Source organism: Uloborus diversus, chromosome 3 (genome assembly GCF_026930045.1).
Source record: "Uloborus diversus isolate 005 chromosome 3, Udiv.v.3.1, whole genome shotgun sequence".
Lineage (NCBI taxonomy): Eukaryota > Metazoa > Arthropoda > Arachnida > Araneae > Uloboridae > Uloborus > Uloborus diversus.
The window spans coordinates 43,550,536-43,575,154 of NC_072733.1; the positions used below are offsets into that span (position 1 = coordinate 43,550,536).

Below are 24,619 nucleotides of genomic sequence, written 5' to 3' on the forward strand. Positions count from 1 at the left end.
TATATTCATGTTCTAAGAGTGAACTACGCCTACTTTAAATTCTTAGGTTGTGGGTACTTACACGAGTTAAAATTTCAATCTGGGACACAACTTTTAATATTGAAAAAAATAAAAATCCACCTTATCCATGTGAAATGCATCATTCATTATCATCCTATGCACATAGTATTTTTTTTTCTTCAGGAAAAATTTGGACTGTAGAGGGTTAAATAAAGCGCCTATAGCATTGTCTTTTTTTCAAAAACTCGTAGCATGGCTAATGTTTTTGCTTATTGGCAGTTTGCAAGGACGATAATTTGCTAGGTGAGTTTAAACTTAGCCTAAGAGAGTTAGAATTTCGTAAAATATCGACCAAGTTTAAGTATATGTTGTGCTCGTAAAACACCTAACACTCAAGTTTACAAAATATAACAATTTATTCACAAAGTAAAACATCTGTACAAATATGATTAGTAAAACCTTTGTAAACATGAAATATTTTTAAGAATAGAACCATGAAATATCAAATATTCAGCATAAGATCTTCGACAAAATCTAACAACCTCTTTTGTAAAGAATGTAATACATAAAATGATGCGATTCTGAAGATGATCGCCCATGCATTTTCGATCCACATTTAATCCCCATTTCAAGCCTTATAAACTTCATATCACTACACCATTCACACAAATTCCACCATAAAATTTTAAATACAACTTTTAAAGCTTTTGTGACCAAAGTTACAATTTTTTGGCATAAAAATTGCTGTATAACTTACTGGAATATAAAGTCTGATAATGTATAAGTTGATTTGGGCGTTTAATAAATGCTCTCGTTCGTATGCTTTAGCCGAGAAAATGCCAGAAATGCATGAAGGACAATAGCGAGACGTTTTAACACGAACGCACAGAAAATCATTTTTCAATCTTCGTGTTTTCAATTCATATCTGGGCAAATTATTTAACAGTTTCTATTTCCTTCATTGCACAGACAAAATATCAACACTCGCTTTCTTTAGTCCTTAAATTGCATTGACAAAACGTTCATGAAATTGGACGTAAATCACGTTGACTTCGAAGTTCCGTTTAAAGTAGGATTGTACATTTCGTCTATCGACTTCTGATAGTACTGTTCAATCATTTTCCTTCGAATTTTGAAAGCTGCTGTGACCAGTCCTGTTTCTGGTTGCCATTCCTCTGGGCATAAGGTCACTTTTGTAGGAATTTCAGTACGCATCAATTTGCCTGAAAGAGAAAAAACATAATTTATTGAAATGAAACATATGGAAGGCAAACTTATACAGCATCCAAAATAGTTTTTTTGCTCAACTTTAAGTGGACTAACTCGTTCACATTGTTCATTTTAGTTTACATTGTAAAAAAGTTAAAAAACTTTATTTGGAAGTAGTAAAACTTTTGCCAAGATGAACCACAATGAATTGCTGCGACGTGATAATTATGTTATTCTGGTAGCGAATAAAAGAAAAACTTAGTTAATGTGAGAAAAATAAAGGCTTGGATTTCTGCCCCAGAAGGTCCTTAGACTGTTTGAATTGCTTAACAAATTTTCATTGCAACTTCTTTATCAAGTAGGTAATGAACAAACATCAGCAATCAAAATATTAGCTACATAAAGTGATGATTTTCAGACAGGAATTGGGAGTAATTCTTGTGTGGCCAATTTCTTAACTTTTAGCAAATTCTTTAGAGCGTATTCCTAAGTGTCAACAAGATAGAACAGCTTTATCAAGCACAGACGTTCATATTAAGTTTGCGTTCTCGGCACTATGGAATGACGATTCAACTAGTGCTTTACAATTCAGAGAAAAATTGCATCCGAGTTACCCAACTCTTTTAATAATGATGTTTTTGATACATTGGTATCATTTCTTTGTTGTTCAAAAGGGAATCTTCAAAGCATCAATGTGTGAGAATTTTATTGAAAAAATTCTTTACACGCTATAGGAGTCATTTGACATAACAGTTTCAATTTAGATACCAACGCAACACCATGGTTGGAAATACTTCTTTAATATTTTTAAGCTTATTTTTCTTCTAACCTCTTTAGAGCAGAACTCTACATATTTTCTGCACTTCAAAAAAGTTAAGAAATTGAAGCATATAGGCTATTTAGCTCACTGCACAGGACTTTTGGTGCTTACTAGTTGCTTCTTGTAAAACTTTTGAAAGCTTGTACTTTTTAAAAATACAGCAGATGCTATATTTTAAAACTTTAAAGTTCACATAATTTGGATATTAATCTTGAATAGAGTGAGAGAAAATTCAAGTTTTATCAATATCATAATCTCTAAGAGCGATTGTAAAAAATAACCCGTTTACAAATTTAACTCTTTATTGATGCACAGCTTATTGTCTAGAAACCCAAGTGCTATTACTCAGCAATAGCACATAGAACGCATGTGCATTTTAAAGTTTTCATATTACGAAAGCAAAGTGTCCATTTCAAAAGCTCGACATCAATGCATTCTTCAGCTGTTGAAACAGTAGTGAATTGGTAAGCCAAATTGGTTTCTATTTTGCCAAAAATTACAATTAAGAATGTTTACATCTTTTTTATTAACTAAGTAATAAAAACTTACTTTTTTGCCCATGTTCCACAACTGCTCTAGACACAGCAGTTATTACAGATGGATCACAGCATAGTTCTTTCAGTGATGCATCTTCTTTACCCATAGAAGTGGCAAGTGTTTTGAGCTGTTGCACATTTGGAACAATTAATGCTACTAAATAATCATGCAATCCATTTCCTACGACGCATATGTTATCGACATAGGGACACGTTTTCAATTCTGCTTCAACTTTTCCAAGAGAGATGTATTCACCATATTGTAGTTTCACTAGATCTTTTTTCCTATCTAAGAGAAAATAAATATAAGCTTCTATATAGTTTAAGATGAGAGAAAACAAATATAAATATTTTGTGGTATGTGAAAGATGAAAATAAGCTAGGAACAAACTGGTAAATAATTGTTAATAGATTATTACCCTGGAAAGAAAATCAACATCTTGTTTCAATAATGATTTTCATAATGACATTTTCGTTCAAGCAGATATTGTAAAGTGATTTGAAAAATTTTCAACCTTGTGCAAGATACATTATGTTGTGGTTAAAATATACATATTTTAATTTAGCATCGATGCATTCAATTAGAATGTTCGAAAAAAAATCCGTAGATATAATTCCAAAATGGAAGCTTAAAAAACTTTGCAAATTCCCGAATTACCGAAAGAATGTTTATGTATTTTTAGTTGGAATTATAAAAGTATTTTGGTTTAATACATGCTTTCCTTTTTCTAGAACACTTTCTGGTTAAGAAATTAAAACATAGAAGTTACAAAGAAAAATATCTTACCAATAATCTTAAAAGTTCCATCAGGATGCAATTCACCAATATCACCAGTGTAAAACCAACGAACACCATCCTCTTCTTTGAAACATTCTTTGGTCAATGGTTCATTCTTGAAATATCCTAACGTGACACAATCACCTCCAATGACTATTTCTCCTCTGGGGTTTGGCTTATCCGTGGCATGGTAGTTTCCTGAAAGAATCAAGGTTTCTTAACCATCGAAACAATCAATAAGGTAAAAAAATGAAATTAACTCAAGATATTAGAGTTGAAACTGAATATGAACCATTATCGATTTCCAAGAAATGAATGTTACTTTTGTAAGTAAATTGAAAAATTCAGGGAACATTTGAAAATTTGTTAGATTAAATACTAAAACGGATTATATAACGGTTATCTTTACATCGAATAATTTCGAATCAGATCTTACTTCGGGTAAAGAAAATACAAAGGTTTGATTCATTCTAATCTAATATTGAACTCACAGGTATGCCAAGCATCTTTTGATTAAATTTCAATTCAAACAAAGTAAACCCCAACGAAGAGATTAACCTATTTATCTGAGATTACAGACTTGAAAAATTATAGTGAAGATTTTTGGGTTATATTGCATGACATTTGCAATCACAACGATTGATTAAACATTAAGTACATTTAAGAAATCTCTGATTAGGTGCAACTTAACATCCTCCTATCAGAATGGAAACTGTCAACCTTATAATTATACATTAAAGCTTGTTATAGTTTTATACAATGTTCAAAATTGAAGTTTTAAAAACGCAGTTTTAGTCTATATTTGGTGTTAGGGAAAGACTGTCGAAGTGGGGGATCGGGGCAATCCTTCAGAGAAATTATCTAAATTTAACCTAAAAATGAATATTTCAGGCAGTTTTTGGTAACGTTAGAAGAAAGGATGCGTTTGAGTTACCTCCGGAATCCTAAAAATTGAAGATAATTTTAGGTTATCTATCTAAACTTAAAAGGATCGAGAGCTCTTAATGGGAAAGTTCCTCGAAATTCGTCTGAAAAACTATTTTAGATAATGTTTGGAGGCATAAGGGAATGAAGTAGGTTCCATTTCTTTCTCCAGAAATTTTCGACTTTGGAAAATTTCCCCAAGTTGATCACTGAGCCCCTCTCCTTCCCTTCAAATCACCAAAGATAGCCTGCAATACCGAAATTGTCCAAAAAGACATAATTCTAAACAAACTTTGGTGTCGTTAAGGATCTGGTGGTTCTCCAGAAATTTTTTGTCATTGAAATCGTAAAAGTGTAACTTTAGGCTTTGCTTGAACACAGTAGGAGAAAGAGGGGACAGGAGGTTCGGTATTTCCTCCCGAAGCAGATTTCTAAATTGAAGTTAATTTCAAGCTATCTTTGAGAAGAAAGAGTTCAGCTGCTCACCCGAGGACACATCTAAAATGAAATTGTACTCTATTTCTTTTGACAATAGGATAGAGATTAGGAAGCTTTTCCCTGGAACTTTTTCAAAAATCAAGTTACAAAAATGTATTTTTTAAAAAAACATTCATAAATTTCGTTGTAATAATATTTTTAAAAAATAAAGTTTTTTCATCAATATCTTCACACTGAACACGTGGTCTATTTGGGATTACCTCATAATAGAGTGTACCAGCAACTAAAAACTTAGTTTCATGATATCTTGAGCAGTAATGCTAGGAAGGATTGAGGGGAGGGGCGGGGGGTCGTGGCTAACCTACTCAAAAAATTTCGAAAGTGCAGTGCTGAATTACACGTGTCCATCTTTGATGACATAAGGCTCAGGGAGGGGGGGGGGAGGAGGCTTTCATGCAGAGTTTTGAACCCTTTACTACACCATTGCCTGCATATGCACACATATTACTCTGCTTTATTTTTCGAAACACAACTGTTCATCTGGATCGTTATTTAAAAATAGTAAAAGGCTTGTTCTTTAATGAAAGTTTGGTCCGGGAACTTAATTTTCTTTTCCCTTAATGTACAAAATATTGAAAGACAGACAAAAGCCATAATTTCAGAAATAGATCAATCAAATGTGATTTCACTGGATACGTCAACTACAGAAGGATACATTTATTCTCGATAGTGAAATATTAAAAATGAATCTGAACAAACCATAGCATACATTTTGATGATTTCAATTTGAAGACAGAGGTTCGCATCCTGCCTGCTACCACTGGTATAAAAACTTACAAAGCACTGCTTTTTATGATATGATTATGTTGAAGTAATAGAAAACCGAGTTCATACACAAACAGTTTCCAGTTTCATCAGAAAATAAACCAAGGTTTTGGAAATTTATAAACTAAAACAAACATTCTTAAATTAGAAAGATTTAAAATTTTAACAAAATGTTACCTTCGGCCCAGTCAACTAAACGGATGTAACAGTTGCTCAATGGAGCTCCAACACGGCCCGTACTGTGATCATTTACTGAAATTAAAAGACAAGTGTTAATTATAAGAAAGACCATTTTTATTCCTATTTGTCGCTTGATAATTAGAAAAGTAACTTACTTGCCATAATGGTGGCACTAGCTGCAGTTTCTGTCATGCCATAAGCTTGGATCATTTGAACGTCTAAGCACATACGAATAAAGTCATGGGTATCTGGTGATAAAGGAGCGCCCCCACAGGCAATTATACGAACGTTTCCACCAACCATGTTCTTTATTTTCTTAAATACAAGCCTGAAAAATTCATACAAATTTTTATAATTGGCGATTGTAAAATAGTAGTACATTATTCAAAACACTATCTAATAAGAGATTTAATTAATAACTAACAGCTTTCTTGTTAGGTAATTAAAAAGTAATTCCACAATACCTTTCTCTTTGAACTTGATATCGATAAAGGTAAGATTGATTGGGTGACTGACTCAGAAAATTTAATTTCTTAATTTTTCACATAATAACTGGAAGCTGTTCTTTCAATGCAAATTATTTTTTACATTTAAGCATTATTTTATCCTTAATTTCGGACATTTCCTTGGTGTTTTGTCTCTGGAAAATTACAAATCATACCAGCATTATCGAATAAAACGATAAGTCTTTACACATATTAAATTTAAGCCTAAGTTCATTCTTATAGTATTGCATAAAAACCTTTCGCTCGATTTATTTACTTCACCTATTCAGTTGTTAATTTCATGCATTAAAGGAAATTTTTATTCATATTCAGTTCTGCGTTTTCCTCTACGTTAGAAAACTGCGAGAGATTTAAAACTATGTACTATGTCCATTAAAACATTGGCAGATAATACAGGAACAAATTGCTAAGCAATTACAAGAAGGAATTTGATATTTACATAATAGGTATTGGTATTCTTTATCAAAATAAATTTATTTTGTTTTGAGTTATTTGAAAAAGTTTTTAATTATTAAAAAAGTATATTAGAAACAATTTTGAGCTTGTTTGCTAAATAAAATACTAATATTATCTTGCATATCATGACCGTAGAATGACTGTACAAGTAGTAACTACAAATCAGGGCTTTTTCATACTGCTTCAAAAGGACACTTTTTAAGATTTTTGTAAATTGTAAAGACTTTATTTAAAACCACATTTTTAAGTTTTACTTAATTTGAAATATTTATATATTGCTAACAAATGTTTCAGCAAAAGTAAAACCTATTTTTCCACCTATGTTGTTACCTGGTTGTAGGACTCTGCCGACTATATATAATCGCGCACAATCTCTTACGGAAGCTTTAGAAAAGGTTTGCAATTTATAAAGATGGATACGAATGCAAACAATCAGGAGCAATTTGTGAGCTGTTGCTTATTTCTACTCGTAGGAGTAATTTTAATTTAAGTTCCGCAAGTCATGCAAACTACAATTTCAGACCAAAATGGCAGTTACTGAAACGAGACGAGCACAAGTCCGTTGCGTACCGAAAAGTTATTAACCAATAAATGTAACTCTGCAAGTATTTATCCCCAAAATATGATAATGAGTACTTTCTGTACTCACAAACTTTCCAGTAGTTTTAAAAAATCAGATAATAAAGGTAGTGTTTATAGTTCGTGAAAATAAAATTTCAAACATGTTACCCACCTGTTTAAAAGCGGCGTATTGAAGCCTTTTCTGAACCAAAACAATTTGTACTGGATAGCATATTTAAAGAATTCTTTGGCAAATGGACCTTTACTGCCGGTGACTTCATTCACTCCTTTCCTTATTCTGTCAAGCATCAACTAAAAGTAAGATATTTGATCTCAAGAGTTCAGGTAATACAGCTACGTCATTCAGAAATAAATTGCTCATCAAAATACATTTCAGCTAACATTGGAAGTATCAGAATAGAAAAATTTCGAAAATCATTAAAGTATTGTATTGTTTCGATTTTATCCGGAGTCAATATTCGTTACATCTGAACTTTGTATTTAATGTCTTCAAATCAGAAAATTGATTGCTTGGAATAGAAATGCACAATGCTTGTTCAAAGGTTTACAATTTTACTGAAACAGTGAAAGAATTTAAGGCAAAATTGAATAATATTGCGTACAACAAAATTTTCTACGCTGTCAGAAATTGTTGACCTTCATCTGTTTTACCCTACATTTACTGCTCATCGCAGTTAAACTATAGGAAAACTGATAGTGTTGTTTTATTTGAGGCAGTAGAAAGCTGCCGATGATCAGAAATTGCAACTTTAGAAATTGACTAACGCTGGCTTCAAGCTGAAAACTTGAAGCTGAAAACAGCAATGAAATTCTCCAAATTCATGATGCACATCACGCGAAGATTCTTTCGAACTAAGAAAGCAAGCGCAGATCCAGTGGGGCGAGTTTTCGGTCTAAAATCAGTTTAAAATTCTACATTTTCCAGACGTGAAGTTTGATCTAGTAGACGTAACTCCTTGATTTGATTTCAAAAGACTGCACGTTCGTTGTGTTCCTTCCGCGCGTTGAAGTAGAGTAGTATCATTAACTCTAATTCTTTTTTCGTGTGATGACAAGGATCACACTTCGTTACTGTGCAGTATAACTTCGTTTTAACGATACCCGATTTAACGATTTTCTCGATTTAATGATATATTTCGCGCAGTTAAATCCAGTCCAGGATTTAACTGCACTATGTATATGCTCCTCGATTTAACGATATCTTTTTCCAGTCCCTTGACAATCGTTAAATCGGGGTTATACTGTATTTGCAATCAATCCATGCTTTAGCATCTTTTATATTGAACTATGTGTATAACATATGTATATTATATTACTGGTTTTAAATTCAAATCAATGATCATTTCCAATCATTCTTGCACCGTGGAGTCAGTACACCTAGTCCCTGCTTAACAGTCGCTGTTATCCCTGGTCGCTCCGCCAGAGGTACGAAATGAGCTAGTAGCCGACATATTTGTTACCGCTTTGAATAAAATGACAATAAAGGCATTTTAAATTATGTTTCGAGATTCTCACGAGTATGTTTTAATGAAAAGTAATTCCAAAACATAACGGCTCAAAATTTGCGAAAGACCAGATGTTCCACTATTTTTAATGCACCATGGACATTATCTAGTTGCTTCAATACAAACAGTTATAACCATAAACTGAAGCATATTTGGAACCTAATGACATTGTTTTGCACACTGCGTGCTAAAAGGAAGCTTAAAGAGGCTTATCAATGTTTCCAATTTTGATTACAAGCACGCAACGCAAATATGAAAAGAAAAGCTTCCTATCTAAATACCCTGAAGCATGTCAGCAATGCTGATATTTTAAACCATTTATAAAAAATACTATCTGGATGCATTGTATGGATCGCCAGGAAGGCAAACAAGAGGTTTTGCTTCTGGAAAAAAATGTTTTTGTTAACTGAAACTTGAATGCCAGTATGCAATCTACTACAAATTAAAGCCCTTTAATCGACATGAGATACATATGTCACTCATATAAAGTTCCTATGTACACGTGGACTTTACATACCACTAATCTTAACAGTAAAGTGTAACACAACGAACGTTAAGGATACTTTCTTGAACCCTTATTAAACTGTAGAACAGTGTAATAATGAAAAAAAAATTCAAATAAGCAAACAAACAAGCATAAGTAAAGCTTGTTTTTAGAAGCCCAAATTATTTTCCATCGCGTCCCCGTTATCGAAATACGACATCTTGAAATCTGTCGAAATCTTAAGAAAAATCGCCCAATTTAGCGAGCTTTGGTGAGAAAGGATCGACACCTTCACATGCTTTGCAGATTGATGTCTTGCATCATGTAGAAAGTGAAGTTTCGTGGGTACCTCCCTTTTCTAGCGAAATCTTTAAAGTTTGAGACTAATCTTAAACTTTGGCTGTCTTTAAGACCTTCCGTCTCGATTACGGGGAAAGAGCCAATATTCTGCGCATAAAGAAAACAGTCTCAATATGATCTTTCAGTTGCCACGTATTTAGTTTTTTTTTTTATTATTATACTATTCGTTGGGTCCTTGATTAAGATTGTATTTTAATTTATGGCAAAAAATATACACAAATCGTAGTTCAAAATAACTGAAAGTTTTCTTGCTATAAAAGTGCAAATTTTCAAAGTTCCAACACCGTGAGAATTAGTTTTTTCATGAACTATAACTGCGATATCAGTTTACTAATAATCTAAATAAAAACCCCTTAACCATGCCCATAACTAGTCATTTACCCTAGCTATATTTTCAGTTTTGAAAAAGCTTTCTCTATTTTCTTGAAAATATATTTTTAATAGTATGTATTCGATTATAATAAAGGTAACCAATATCAGAAAAAAAATACTTACTGGAACTGCTGTCAGTATAGTAGGTTTAAGCAAAGAGGTGTCACCCTTACATCCAGGCATAATGGCAGTAGACTGAAAGTTGAAAAAATAACATTTATAATGAACATACTTAATTCATTAACTACAACACATTTCAAAAATAGCTTATATATTTCTGATAAAATAAAACATATGTATAGTACTTTGCTTACATTATACATCCTACAATTTAATAGCTTTAACGTTTCAATGAACTTAGCATTTATATAAATCAGTGCTGAGAAAAAAAAGTCGATTCTGATCTAATGATTAGTCAGATAAATGTATGACTTGAGTAAGACTTATGTTACTGTAGAATCCAAATAATGCGAGAAAGTTTTTAATCTAGTTGAATGACTTATTAGTAGTATTACATACCTTATCAGTAAAGGTATGAGGGGATGAATATCCAACTGGTATTCCCATGACAAAGAAGAAGCACTCTACGGGGGAAAAAAGACATTTAATTCAGGTTGTATAACATGCGAAAAAGATGTAATGTATATTTAGAGAACATGTAAGTCAATTGTATACTGCTTCGTTAGAGAAGTCCAGAGTTAACAATGGGTTTGGAATCGCTGATTTGTGATGCTAACCCAATCTTTTATAGCACTAAAAAGGGTCGCAAGGCAAAACCGGATTATATGATCTAAATGTACGGCACAGTTCAATGTGAAAATAAATGTACTTACCAGCAGCTATTTCAAAAGCATGGGCTAATGGTAGGTATCCAATGTATGAGTCATCAGGTCTGTAAAACAAAAGTTACGAATGAGCTCATGTTGAAAAAATTTATATCGCAAGAGAAGACTTTTGCAGGAATTCTATACGCATTATCCGAAGCTCAAGCATTTAAACACTTAGAAATAGTTGACAGAAGAGTACTGATATGAATTCGGCCCATTGCACAATATTATGATCTTAATTTAAAAACTGAAATTCGGTGTTTGTTCAAAAATTACGATACATTCCTCAGAAATAATTCACTTCTGTTGCTTACAACCTTAGGAGCATTCAATTTGGTTTTTAACACGCTTTTATTAGCTTCACTTGTATGTTTGTGAGTAACTCTCCTTTGGACTAAGAGCTAGTGGCTTATAGCTGTTAGTACATTCCACCACTTTATAAGCGTTCGTAGCCGAGCGGTCTAAGGCGCGGGTCTTCGCTGACATCCACTTCCGGGAATCATTGGGCGTGCGTTCTAATCCCATCTACACCGAATTTAAGTTTATAATCTTGCAATTCAATTTTCGCCCACTTCTTGTGATCGGATTCTTTTAAAATTTGGAATGCAACCTCAGACCCAATGACAATGCAATATTCTATAATCAAATTAATTTATTAACGATAAGTTATTAGTTTATTCTAATTAACACGCTTTTATTAACTTGTATGTTTGTGGGTTCAACTTTCGTTTGGACAAATAGCCAGTGGCTTATTAGAAGTACTTACAACGTATAAATCAGAGCTGCTGAGTGTAGCAATGTTTGCACATGAATTTACCAGAAAGCGTTCAAAATGTCTGATGCAAATAATACAATAGAATACTACGATATATTCCATTATAAAAACTGAACACACGCACAAAGATTTCATTTAAGAGTTATAAGTGTTAGCAATATTTAGTATCTAAATCTTATTTGAAATAATAGTTTAAAAAAACTAAAAACCTGTTTTTGTAGCAAAATGAACTAAAAGTAAAATATAATCTTTGGATGACAAGTATATGAAGCAACTGACCAAACACTTAATTTTACTGTAATAGAAAAAAAACGTGGGGGGGGGGGCTGCCTATTAAGTGTTTGGTCAATTACTTTATATACTTGTCATCCAAATATTTAACTTTTTAGTTCATTTTGCTACAAAAACGTGCTTTTTTTAGTTTTTTAAACTATTATTTTATTTAGGTACCTGAGTGGACATTAGTGGATATTTTCAACATTGATTAACTCTAAAATTCTCTTAAATGCTTTGCTTCTCTCCTTATGTTAATTTCAAGTACGAAAATTTCCAGCAGCCAATATTTCCCGATTTTGTAAGTAAATTTTTCACAAAAGTTACAAATTTCTGCAGTATAAAACCAATTTTTAAACAAAATAGGAATTCAAAGAGATAGGAAACCTGCAAGAATGGCTGTACCCATCCTGAATTAAGTACATTTGTATATGAACAAAACAAGCACACAGAATTCCGCTGAAATTAAATAGCAAAGACCAAAGAATACAAAAATTGGGCTTCTAAATTTCGTTTAAAGGTGAAAATATAAGCATTTTTCAAAAAAAAAAGTCAGTTTCAAAAATGAAAGATGCAAGGGGAAGGAAAGTAGGGTTATGACTTAAAAGTAAGAAAACATCACAAAAAATTAGTGACAGATTGGAAGTGCTAAAATCATTTTGCTTTAAAAACATTCAAATCAAGAACTGGTTTATTTAATCCTTTTAAAGATCTGCGCTATTTATAAGTAGCGATGTTCTGAGTTCGAAATATATAGCGTTATAGAAAAATACATACGCAAGTTTGGGGATGCAGTCTAGCAAACCAGTAGCTGTCGTGACCATATTTTTATGAGTTAGCATAACACCTGAAAAGAAAATGCAAATTTTAACATAAAGTTAAAATTCTAGTATTTTTTTTTATGAAAAAATGTTTACTTTTTACCCCACTTTCAAAGTTAAACATTGTTAAAAGAATACAAAAGTAAAACCTATAAAAAGTAGTTTGTAGGAGAATTTAAAGAATTTTATTAATATTAATTCCTATCTACAGCTAAGGTATGAAATATTTATGTTTCTCCAACATTACCTTTGGGTATACCTGTCGAACCACTCGTGTACATGATTACAGCCAAATCACTAGGTTCTGGTGGATCTGGTTTCGAAACTGCAAAGAAAATTGCAGACTATTAGAAAACAAATATGTATTTTTTATGCATTATATATATATCTCTAAAATTGAAAAATATTGGTGAAACAAACTTTGAAACAGAAGCAAGATACGCCGTTTCGATATGAACTGCTGTGAAAAGCATACTATACGAACATATAGCGATTTTCCATTAGGCAAAAGTTCTTCAACTCGCCTGAGTTTAAAGTTTCTTGAAGGAATTAACAGAACTTACCGAAGAGCTACACTCCGCACACATCTACAAAGTTTTAATTTAAAAGCTGTTGTCAAATTAGTCAGGAAAAGTCCCCCCCCCCCCCAATCATGAGTAAAATTTCATGTCTTTCTTAAAATTTGAATTTACTGTATTAGCGTTACATTTACTGATTTGGCACGTCATTCACTGTAATGAATTAGTTTTTTTTAGCAGTTAGTCACGTAACTGCACTTTCACAAAACTAGTCCCCATATGGCGACGAAGCCGGTCTTCGTACTACAAGCGACTTAGTTCAAAATTAACATACAGCATCAAACCAGCTAGCTAGTACTCCTAAATAAGTGGCTTCTTTCAGTCCAAATTAAACCTTCCCTGTTGCTGCCCAAGTAGTTTCTTCTGCATTCAAACATACTTGTCCTACATCAAAAGTTAAACCTCTTGCGAAAGTACTACCAAGGAAGAAAGCAAGGTATTTAAAGAAAAAAGAACTCCCGTTAAAAATGAGCCGAAAATGGAAAACTATGTAAAAAAGTAAACTGCAAGAGAAATTGTATAGAAGGGGAGATTGATAAAAAACCAACCCCTGCCAGGATGCTGTTCGGACATTCCTTTTCAAATATAAAAGATATTAAAACATTTACTGCCTCTAACTTAATTTTCGCATGAAGGTAAAAGAAAAGTGGGTTTCGGGAACGAAATGCAAGAAATAGGCGTATACAGACTGTACCAAAGGGGATGTTACTTTTTCATAATTTCGCTTTGCGTTCATCATGATTCAAACAATGACGACTTTTGTTAAAAATATTCCTCTGTAAAATCATGAAGTGGAATTTGTCTTCTTAATCCAATTATTTCCTTTATTACTCTTATTTTATATACCCCTTTAGTTAATAAAAATATCGACAAGTAAGCTTTATTTACCGTTTAAAGTACCGTAGGAAAATTTGTCTCTGCATTTTCAGCAGGATGGAAAACTTTCCCCGTATACGGACGCAGTTTTCCACTTAAAATGATCAAGTTTAACTATTTGTGTCTAAACTACGTACTGTGGCAAAGCTATGCTTTGTGAATAATAATTGGTTCTAACACTTGTTGATAAAATAAAACAACGATATCCTAGTTACTTCAAAATTAGTTATAAAAAGTACAAAAATGAATAAAAGATGGAAAACCTGCAGTCTCATTTATTTACAAAACAAGAAAATAAAACTTTGTTAAGGAGAAACTTTACGAACTCCAGATTGACGCATTTGGCTCTTTATATTTATGCGTCGACAGTCTCGAATGAATTTTTCAGCAAATACGCAAGAAAAATTATAATGTAACCAGAATATAATTGAGCTAACATAGCCACATTAAACCGTAAATCGGTAGGAATTAAACTAAATATAAAAAATAAGAAGTATCGGTAATGCAAGTGTCAGGAAGAATAGGAAATATAAACTTACTTGGATCACAGTTATTTCCCATATTCTCCAATTGTGAAAACGAAATGATCGATATTCTCTCCGGAAAGCCAGTTGTGTCAACAGGTCTTATATTCTCAAAATAAACTACATGAGTTACTGCTGGACATTTTTCGATTATTTTCTGGGAAAAAAACAGGAATGTTAAACAGATATAAAAATTGATCTTGAAACTTCACAAAGTAACAGCTAAAAATGTTATACTGGGTAGACAACTCTTAAGAGAACAGTTTGTTAATTGTGACAGCAAGACAAAATGAAATTATAATCAATGCAACAAACAAACGCAAAATGTTTACTTTTAGTTTGGGCAGCAATTCTTGAGAAGTGAAGACGTGTGTGACTTCCGTCTCGTTGATTCCGTGAACAATTCCGTCTTCACCAAGGGTTGCATACAAAGTAGCCACTGAAATAGTAGAAGTTGATTACTGTATTTCGAACTTTAATGATACAACAAGTTGCTAAATTACGAACGACACTGCCTACATACCTGGCACATTTATTCTGAAGCAAACTTGGCACACCAGCATCCACTCTATCCTAGTTTCAGCAAATATCACTATTTGTTTCTTTGGTTGAAGTCCTAATTCCAACAAGCCTTTGCTCAGATTTTCAACTCTTTGTTCAATATCCACATAAGAATACCATTTATATTCGCCTAACCGTACCTAAGAACGAGAAAAAACACAAGCCATTACTAAGATTCGTCATTAAATTTAACTTAAAATTTAACATTAACATTGAAACACTTATTATATTTCATGACATAATTATAACGTTACGTTAAACCATTGAAACATTCTCCGAGTGTGTAAGATACCCAAGATTATAAAAAGATAAAAATAGGCAAGTTGTGAATCAAAGAATTTTGCAAACAAAGCCAAAAACCACATTTTGATGGTAGCAATCCGTAACCAGTGATACTGCTATTTGTAAATTAATAGTCTGCTGCGCTGTATTTTTTCTATTAGTTTATTATTGTTTGCAATTTTTTACATTTCTCTGCATTATTTAATTACCGTCTGCGCTATTTATATAATACTTCTGCAGAATGGCAACGTCAAAAGAGTTGAGAAAGGTTTGAATGCTTCAATGGGAGTGTGAAAGCAGTTCTCTCCCGTTGTTGGCAGATAATATTATTTTAAAAATTATGTAAATATGTAACCAAAAGTATTCTTTTTACAAACAGTCGAGTCTTGAAATATTGATCTGCGTTCCAACCCATTGAACTCATCTTGCTTGTTTATTAAAAAGCTGTAAATAGTACAATTTAAAATCAATACCTTCTTAAATACTTTTCCATTTCTGTAGTATTCATCGGCTTCAGCTTGCAATTCTCGTACTCCAAGACACTTCTTTGTTCCAAATCGAACCACAGACATTCTGAATAGCTCATCTAGAGTATTAATTCCATCCAAAGGGTTAATGCAGTGACGAACAAGACGAACACAAGGACTGTATGGGTCATTTTCCCGAATGTGTTTTGCCTTTGAAAATAATTTTTCATTAGAATATATAAGCTTTAAAAAAATCATTTGCTAATAAAATTATATTTTTCATTAAATTTATATATAAAAAAGCAAGTTAGAAAGTTTTATCAGAAGTTAAAGCTTACGACTAAAAGTACACTATTACACTGGTGCGTTGGAAAATGTCGGGCTGGTTAAAGTAAGAGGAATAGACTAAGCTTGAACTAAAACTAATCTAATTAGAAAAATTTCATGTTATATATCAATATTTTCTTGAATAAGGTCTGACAAAAGTGAAAAATCGATTTTTTTTAAATTGTATATGACACAACATCCATTTCAGTGGTCAAATATACATTAAAGAGAAAACATTGCTACTATTTAGTTCGAGCACCACACGCATTTTCTTCTTAATGCATTTCAAAGTAATAAAGTGCCCATTTTATAGATCAAGAGTAAGATGATCTGCATTTTTTACCTTCATTTTTTACAACTGGTCTAAAACTAACATCAGGAAAAAATTGGGTTATACCCACAGTTATAAGTGATGCCGCAAAAACCATAAATCCGGTCATAATTTTTAAACTGTTTTTCTTCAAATTTAAAAAGAAAAAAAAAAACTATTTTATGTACCATAATATACTAAACATCAAATGTGGAGATTTAAACTAAACGTATGCACATGACTTCTGTAGGGGGTGTAGTTTACGTTACGTTCCGCTTGTAATATAGTATTTAGTTCGGCTTGCCGTTCCGTGGGGTTGGTACAGCTATCACAGGTGGTAGCTCCCTAGCAATGTTATATTTTATTTTCTGTTAAAGCTGTTCTTGTCCTTAATTTAGTTGTGTCTTATTAAAACATTTGTTTTAAATTTTAATAGAGTGAATACCCGCTGTAATAAAAGTTTAGGTATTTGGCTACTTTATTTCATAATTGTCACCCTTTGCGGCACGGGTTATTCAATTTTTTTTTATACATTTTTACCAGTTACTAACACAAAAAGAAAAATGCGGGATGAGACTTGTAAAAACTTAATTTCATCTTCAATACACCTAAGGACCACCTTTTTAATGTAAAGTTTAGTGTATACGTTATCAAGTCTGTCCCCTCCCTACTTTAAAAAATTCAAAAATGTTAAGTTGAGAACAAAGACAATATGCTTTTGGTATCTTCCGGTGAGACTCTGTATGAAACTGAGAACTTTGTACAGTTTAGCAGTCAAATGTTTATTAGTGCACTTGCTTCTCTATTCATTAAGAAGAAATTGAGTTAGTTCTTTTAGCTTCCTTTTACATAAGGTATTTTCCAGCTCAAACATTAACTTCCGTTCAGACTTTTACAGTGACACTTTTCGTTTAAGATATTCAATCAACTCAAACCTCAACTTCAATTTCAATTTATTCATAAATAAGGAAAATAGGCTCATTTCATCTTACCCAAACGGTTCTGTCTGCTTTCCACCTTTTCCATGGTTGAAGAAGTAGGAAGTACACTGGGAACGTCACAATGTCATAGAAAAACATGACGCCCATTACAAACCATAATTTAAGCTTTGTTTTCAGATCCATGACTGGAGGCGAATCCTAAAAAGAGCAATTTGTTTTATGCTTAAAACCCCAGGAACAATAGAAGAAAACTAGATTTAAAAATATCTTAGCCAAAATTTACTTTTAGAAAAATTCAAATGTTTGTTTTCATTTCCTGAATCAATAAAATTTTATTACAGTTTTTCGGTTTCTGTTTTCAATAATGAAAGTAGAACTTTATAATATGAATAGTTTACCCAGGAAGAAAGAAATGACATAACAAATTGGCAAAAAAATAAATAAATAAACTACACATTATATACTTAAGAACAAATTGCAACCCCAGCCCCAGTGTTCAGCTAAACCATGCATAAGGGTTAATTTCAGATTATAAACGTGAAGCGTTTCTGATCAACCGCATGACGTTTTGGTAAGACAGAAGATTTATTTTTTTTCTCCATCAGTAGTATTAGTCACGTCAAATTTGAACAAGCAGGTGGCTTAACTTTTCTGCGGTGGTGATAAAAGCACCACTAATTGCAGAATTAGACTAGGTATTTCTTGAGCACAATATTCCTTTCGTTCTGATAGCCGATTTCTGCATAGCGTCCAGGGAAAGGCGGAGTGTATGTAGGATCGGTCGGGGTAAAAAAGAAACAGAATTTTTATGTTTCATATTTAGATCCTTCTCATTCTTCTGGATGAATTGAGGGAGAAAATTGTCCATTGTTTCCAAGACTAGACTCTTTGAAAGAACCTGGGTATGAAAAATTTAATTTTATGTGTTTGTTAGCGAATGAAATGTTTCCTTTTACACCAGAGAATAGGGGATAGATGGAAACACCCCATTCATTTCCCCATCTGTTTGATGTAGGTAGATATCGTAACATACATAATCGGTTTATAAGCTCAAGATCTAAAACAATAAACTGTGGTCACGTGTAACCCGCATGTAATCAGACCTTGATGTAATCTGACATTTCAAAAGAAAAATCACACAAAGAGATTATACGATTAATTCATATAAAAAGCCTACAAAGGTAGAATTTACATCAAAACTTAAATCTTCTAAAAAAATTGGAATGAAAACTTCGGTTATAAGAAAGAAACAGACATAAATGAACCGTGAACATTATGAATTTTAGTATTCAATATCGCTTGAGGAAGAGAAGCAAAGGGGTGTAAGTGGAGTTTAAGTTTCTTATAAAATCCGTTCTAAGTTCGGATCCTACGTAGGCTTTCTTTGATTTTTTTTTTAAAAATCATGGTACATAGCAGCACTCTGAGTTACTGGGTACCATCTCTTGCCGAAAAGCAGAGAGGTTCTATTATTTCTACTACTTCTCGACAAAGCTTTCATTTTTGCACTTGCATTCCTTTGTTTCTCGCTGCTTCATACATATTTCAAAGGCGTTTCTACGTGACTACTTGCCCAATTATTCGAACTTTCTACCTCATATTAAAGTTTTTTTTAGCATTTTCGGCAAAAAAATAAACAGAAAACTTACATTGGAGAGGATTAAAAAACCTTTATTTTCGGCTTTTTTTAGAAAAAGTATTGATACGAAAGACCATGTAGTTCAGTTGTTTAGAGCGTCGTGCTGAAAACGTGAAGGTCGTGATGGGTTCGAGCCTACCATGGGTTTCGTCGTTTTTGAATTACTTCTCATAGTAATCTTTATTTAAATTTGATAGAGTATATTATCTTCGCTCATTGCAGGATTCTGAGCCACAGTTTTACTCGTACTTTTACATCAAAATCTGAAAAGAAAACTTCTATTTTATCATCGTAAATCGCAGCATCATGAGGACTTTAGGTTTTTTGCGGGTGTATTTTTAATACTTCATAAAACTATAAAAATGAGGTATTTCATTTTTCACCACCATTGGAGGAAAATATACAATTCATATTACGGCTTTTTTGAAAAATTACCATTAAAAGCGGATTTATGAATTACCGCTAGCAAGCACGAATGCTTCGCACGGATCAGCTAATCCTATATAAATTGGAAATTACATCGACGAATAATACTTGACTTTCTTAAACACATTTTAAGAAAGAAAGTATAAAGTAGAAAGGTAAAAGAGTCAACTTTGAAGACAATATTGAGATAAATTTAAATGCAATTTAAATCACTTGGGTAACAAAATTTTACAAATCAAATTTCCGACAAGTTTCTCCTATAAGCACAAACCATTTCCCTTAGCTCTGTTTGATTTTTTTTTATTAATTGAAAACTTACTTGGTTTTCTGTTCGCTCGTTTACAACCTTTGTTGTGGATGGCTGTCTGTTCGAAGATTCACTTTTCGTGGAACACAGCTTTCTTTTACCTAGAAAGAGAATAAATGAAACTTGTTGCTGCATAAAAGTATTTAAAACTATGTATGGAATATTATAGTGAAAAAACTTTAAATTGCATATGTATTATCTCCAAAAATATTCTCGCATTTTCAATAACGGAGGCGTTGACATTGGAAAGGGTGTGAGTCGAAAAAACAAAAAAAAAAAAAAAAAACAATTTAATTTTGCTTACTTCTTTCAAATGGGAGACATATCCCAGTTTTCAAATTTACGAAAATTATAAGCTGGTAGAGTTAAATCATATTAAATACGTTTTGAATTAACATTGGCCAATAATGAGCAAAATTTAATATTAAGCCATTCGAGAGCTACAGGAACGATTTTTTTCTGTTCATGGAAAAAAGTTCTAGACGTCATAGTATACCGACAATCACAAATAACTTACGTCTTTGTTACTGATCAATGTATCAGAATATATTTCAGTTTAATATTTTTTAGTAAAGGTATGGCACTCTTTGTAAGCAGACAAATACTTACGCTATTTATGGTTTACCCATTAAACGTTTAATTCATTTGCCCGTGTGACACAGACGATCTTGTATTTTACATTTTCTAAAATGCCCGTGTGAACTCCATTCTAATGAAAATAGGTAGGCCAGATTATTATCTGGCCTTATTTATCACAGATGGCACAAATATACAGCATTTTCTTCAGTAAAGCAGTTTGTTGGTCGCCAAACTGAATTTCTAGCAATACTTATGCTTGTAAGTATGCCAATTTGATGCGAGTATTTTGAAACTTCAAAATTAACATGCAATGAAATAGTCGACACATCGAATTTATGGATTCCGCACCCCCCTGCTCCCTAGTCACTCCCTCCCACAACTAAAGCAGCTAAATGTAAGTAACTCTAGACCTTTATGCTAATTTTTTCGAAAACAAAAAAACGAACACGTGACTAATCACTCACTCCTTTCAACAACGTCACATATAAAAAAACTTTGATTTTTCAGCAGAGCAATTTTAAAAATTAAAAGTATGGTATTATGAAGCAAAACTAGATTCCAAGCCACTGATCGGGCTTTTTCTCACGCATCTGGTCGTTTAAGAAAAGTTGATGTTTCTTCTGTTTCATGAAGTGTAAAAAGTTGCGTTTTATTTATGATGTTCTTGCCCTAAATTTCAAACAAAATATTTGAAGTTTCAAAATATGTCATTTTTACCAATCGTTCTCTTTTCAGTATCGACAATTATGCAATGAAAATATAGAGATGGACAAAGAACATCTACTCAATTGTTCTTCGAACCAAGAAAATATTTGCGACCGATATTTGCGTATTACGGAGACGATGCTGAATTAAGCGACTGAATTATTTTGTATTTCATGTATTTGTGTAATTTCTCTCTTGAACCGTTGTCCAGTTTCTTATTGCTTTGTTGTTAAAAATTTTACTGTTTCATACATAAAATTTGTTATAGTTTCTTCAATCAATTTTCAGCTCCAATCTCATATCTGCAATTTATGAAGGCCCATGATGTAAAATCAACTGCTTTTGCAATAAAAAACAATATCGACATAAATGCAAATAGTGCGTTCTTGATTAAAAATTAAGGAAAAATGCTCTTTTTTGCGTGTAATATTTTTGGAATGAATAATACCATCTTTCACTTAACGACAGTTATTTCATGCCTAATGGATCAACCCAAGATGAGACATTCTTGAAAAGAACATTTTGAAAATGCTTGAAAATGCAAATATGAAACTTTTACTCTAACAGCGAACATTAAGTAATAGAAATGTAGGTCTTTCAGAGATATACTACTTATTCATGACAGTTCAAAAAAGGGCATAACTCAAAATCGCTAAGTTTTCAGTTATGCCGTTTCAGAAAGGAGTGAGCGATATGTGTCCCCAAAGTTAAAAAAATTATGAGGTAAAACGATTTATAAATTAATTTTATCATGTTATTAAAATAATCATAACAAAGTATATATATATCCATACTATTAAAATCTGTTCGCGTCCGTCTTAAGATCGATCTTCTCGAGAATCGCTGCGAATCGAGAGTAGAACTAGATACTGTTCAATTCGAAATTTTCCAAAGAAAACAATCGGACCAATCTCGTAATTGTACGACTTTGACTAGCGGAGATATTAAAACTTTAATTAACATTACGTTATTCAGGAATTTTTATTTTTTTCCTTTTTTCCATAAAATTCTAATTGTTTTAAGAGATTTTTTTGGCTGTCTAAATCTTAACGCTTTCATCTAGAATTTTTTCAAAATTGGTTTAATATTTCTTTTATTCTGATGTATAAATCTAAAACTACTCTTTAAGGTATTTTTTTCGATTAGAAGTTTATTGTAAAAAATTAGCTTCGTTTCTCTTATTCTAAGCAATGATTTCTATTTCTTTGTTGCCATTTTACATTTGCGTTAATAAATGATATTTTAACAACAGTTTCAGCGGGACTGACGTAATCAAAACAACCAACAGTGTAATTGGTTACTCTATTCGGATATAACCTTATTTATCGTCTGCCCTTTTTTTATTTTCTACAACCTATATTTTTAACTATTTTCAGCATATGTAAGTTATTTCTTTAGTTATGTTTATTGTAGTGCAAGTTAATCATTACCAGTCTTTTATTTTAGTAAATTTATGATGTGCGACTAATTATGTTTATTTTCTTGGACTTGTTCCCTTCACATATGCGAGTTTTCGAATTATAGTAACTCTTTCCTCCCTGTTTTTACTTGAAATACATTTTGCACAGTGAAAAGAACACGTTAAATTAAGATTGGAATTTTTTAAATGAAACAGTTGAACAAAAAAGTTCGCTTTTAATGATTTTAACTAAAGCTTACTTGGAATCTGATGACTTGGCATTAAATTAATGCATACTGGTATTTTTTATGTCTTGATTCATTAGTTTCACGAATCAACCAAGCAATGTGTCATTTTATGTAAAAAGCCGATTGTTATTGTACATAAATATTTCAGATATAGTCTATCAGATGTAATTCGGTTTAACGTTAGCACAGATTCTAGTTGATAACGCATATATTTTCATCTTTTGTGCTAATTGGAAACTCATAACTTGTATATTTCATAACTATTACTAGCATTAATGAGATTTTTGCCAAAAATGTTTTACTGGTGTTTTGTAAACCCTGCATTACGCCCATTTATTTATTCCTTAACGCGTTAGAAACTGATGTCAGAGTGCTACAAAAACATCAACTGGACTTCTCTCATTTTTAGGGAGCCCGTGCAACGCCGGGCACGCAGCTAGTATACATATATTTTGCTAAGTGTCTTAAATTCCCATGCTTTATTGCAAAGCTTATAGTCCTCAATGAGTTAAAGCGTTATATTAGTCTAGGTATTCAGGTCCAAAGTGTTTTGGCATTGCCAGAAAAATGGATCTGCTACTACAAAACACATCGCTTGAAGCGCTGTTTTCATAAACATAAAATAAAACTACAGATTTTATTTAATGACTTTATGTTTTTTTTTTGTTAATATGTCTCCAAGGCCCATAAAACCATTAAGTGCTTGTTTCATTCAATTTAAGTCAAAACACAAAATAAGATGAATGATTAGGAGTGAAATTCAAAGCAGTGATAAGCACCGGTTCAGGAAGAAATATCTGGAAAATTCTAAAAGCCCGATAAACAAGTTACAAAATCATTTGGCAAAAATATCATTCCTAATGAAATTATGACCTTTTCCGTCAGTCTCGCTTATACAAAAACCTTTCAGCGAATGAAGCTTTCTCCCAATAAACGAAAGATTTCCTCACCTTTGTGATTTTAAAACCGCGTAATGATTTACTCAAATGCATTGATTATTAAATATTTTCTATCGAGGAAGCAGAAATCAAACCATTTCAAAGTCCAACAATCAAGCACGTTGATTGAAATAAAAGACCAAGAAGCGTTAATTATTTCAATTTGACCTTAAGCATCAATATAAGATTTTGAAATATTAAATTTGCTAAATGCTTTCCGAAAGAAAAATTTATAAGCAGTTACAAGTTTAGTATCGCACTTTTGCTCGCAACTCCTTCCGGGGTTTCAAAACGTTATTATAAGAAAGAAAAAGAAACCCAAGACGAAATATATATATATATACACGGTTCAAGTAGTATTTGCATACTAGGGGCTTCGCTCGCCAACTAGCGTTAGCAGGTGGCGAATGGATGTCAAGACATCCCTGGATGGACATTCTCAGGACTGGAGTGAGACGGGGCGGAACGCCTTGTTCTGAATATCCTGTATCCAAAAGTACCAGTATTAACCTGGTAGACATTGCTAGTCCAGAAGAGATTGGGTAACAGGCACAGTTTTAATAGTATAGATTTTACGGATGTGTGAATCCTTGCTCACATGGCGTACATCAATGTTATTGTCCAAATTTTGCTATACTCGACCCAACATATTTAGATCAACGTTATTGACAGCAGGCACAGTTTTAATAGCATAGATTTTACGGATGTGTGAATCCTTGCTCACATGGCGTACATCAATGTTATTGTCCAAATTTTGCCACACTCGACCCAACATATTTAGATCATCGTTATTGACAAGCGCGTTATAAATTCACGCAGCTCTGCTATTAAATCACACGCT

The 24,619-nt window shown here is 32.4% G+C and overlaps 1 protein-coding gene across 5 annotated transcripts in view; it reads right to left on the bottom strand.

Moving 5' to 3' along the window:
* Positions 1-397: 397 nt before the first annotated feature.
* The window catches only part of LOC129219416 (long-chain-fatty-acid--CoA ligase 4-like), a 101,838-nt gene continuing 77,616 nt past the window's right edge, over positions 398-24,619 (bottom strand). For all 5 annotated transcript variants that reach the window (XM_054853809.1, XM_054853806.1, XM_054853807.1 and 2 more), the window contains exons 2-18: positions 19,922-20,010; positions 17,589-17,735; positions 15,966-16,169; positions 15,173-15,350; positions 14,982-15,088; positions 14,665-14,806; positions 12,919-12,996; positions 12,628-12,697; positions 10,809-10,867; positions 10,495-10,559; positions 10,099-10,170; positions 7,406-7,545; positions 5,866-6,038; positions 5,708-5,782; positions 3,353-3,541; positions 2,579-2,854; positions 398-1,223 (exon numbers count right to left, since the gene is read on the bottom strand). In XM_054853809.1, coding sequence (XP_054709784.1) covers positions 1,042-1,223; positions 2,579-2,854; positions 3,353-3,541; positions 5,708-5,782; positions 5,866-6,038; positions 7,406-7,545; positions 10,099-10,170; positions 10,495-10,559; positions 10,809-10,867; positions 12,628-12,697; positions 12,919-12,996; positions 14,665-14,806; positions 14,982-15,088; positions 15,173-15,350; positions 15,966-16,169; positions 17,589-17,735; positions 19,922-20,010 — 2,246 coding nt within the window. In that variant the 3' untranslated portion in view covers positions 398-1,041. The remainder of the gene's footprint in view (positions 1,224-2,578; positions 2,855-3,352; positions 3,542-5,707; positions 5,783-5,865; positions 6,039-7,405; positions 7,546-10,098; positions 10,171-10,494; positions 10,560-10,808; positions 10,868-12,627; positions 12,698-12,918; positions 12,997-14,664; positions 14,807-14,981; positions 15,089-15,172; positions 15,351-15,965; positions 16,170-17,588; positions 17,736-19,921; positions 20,011-24,619) is intronic.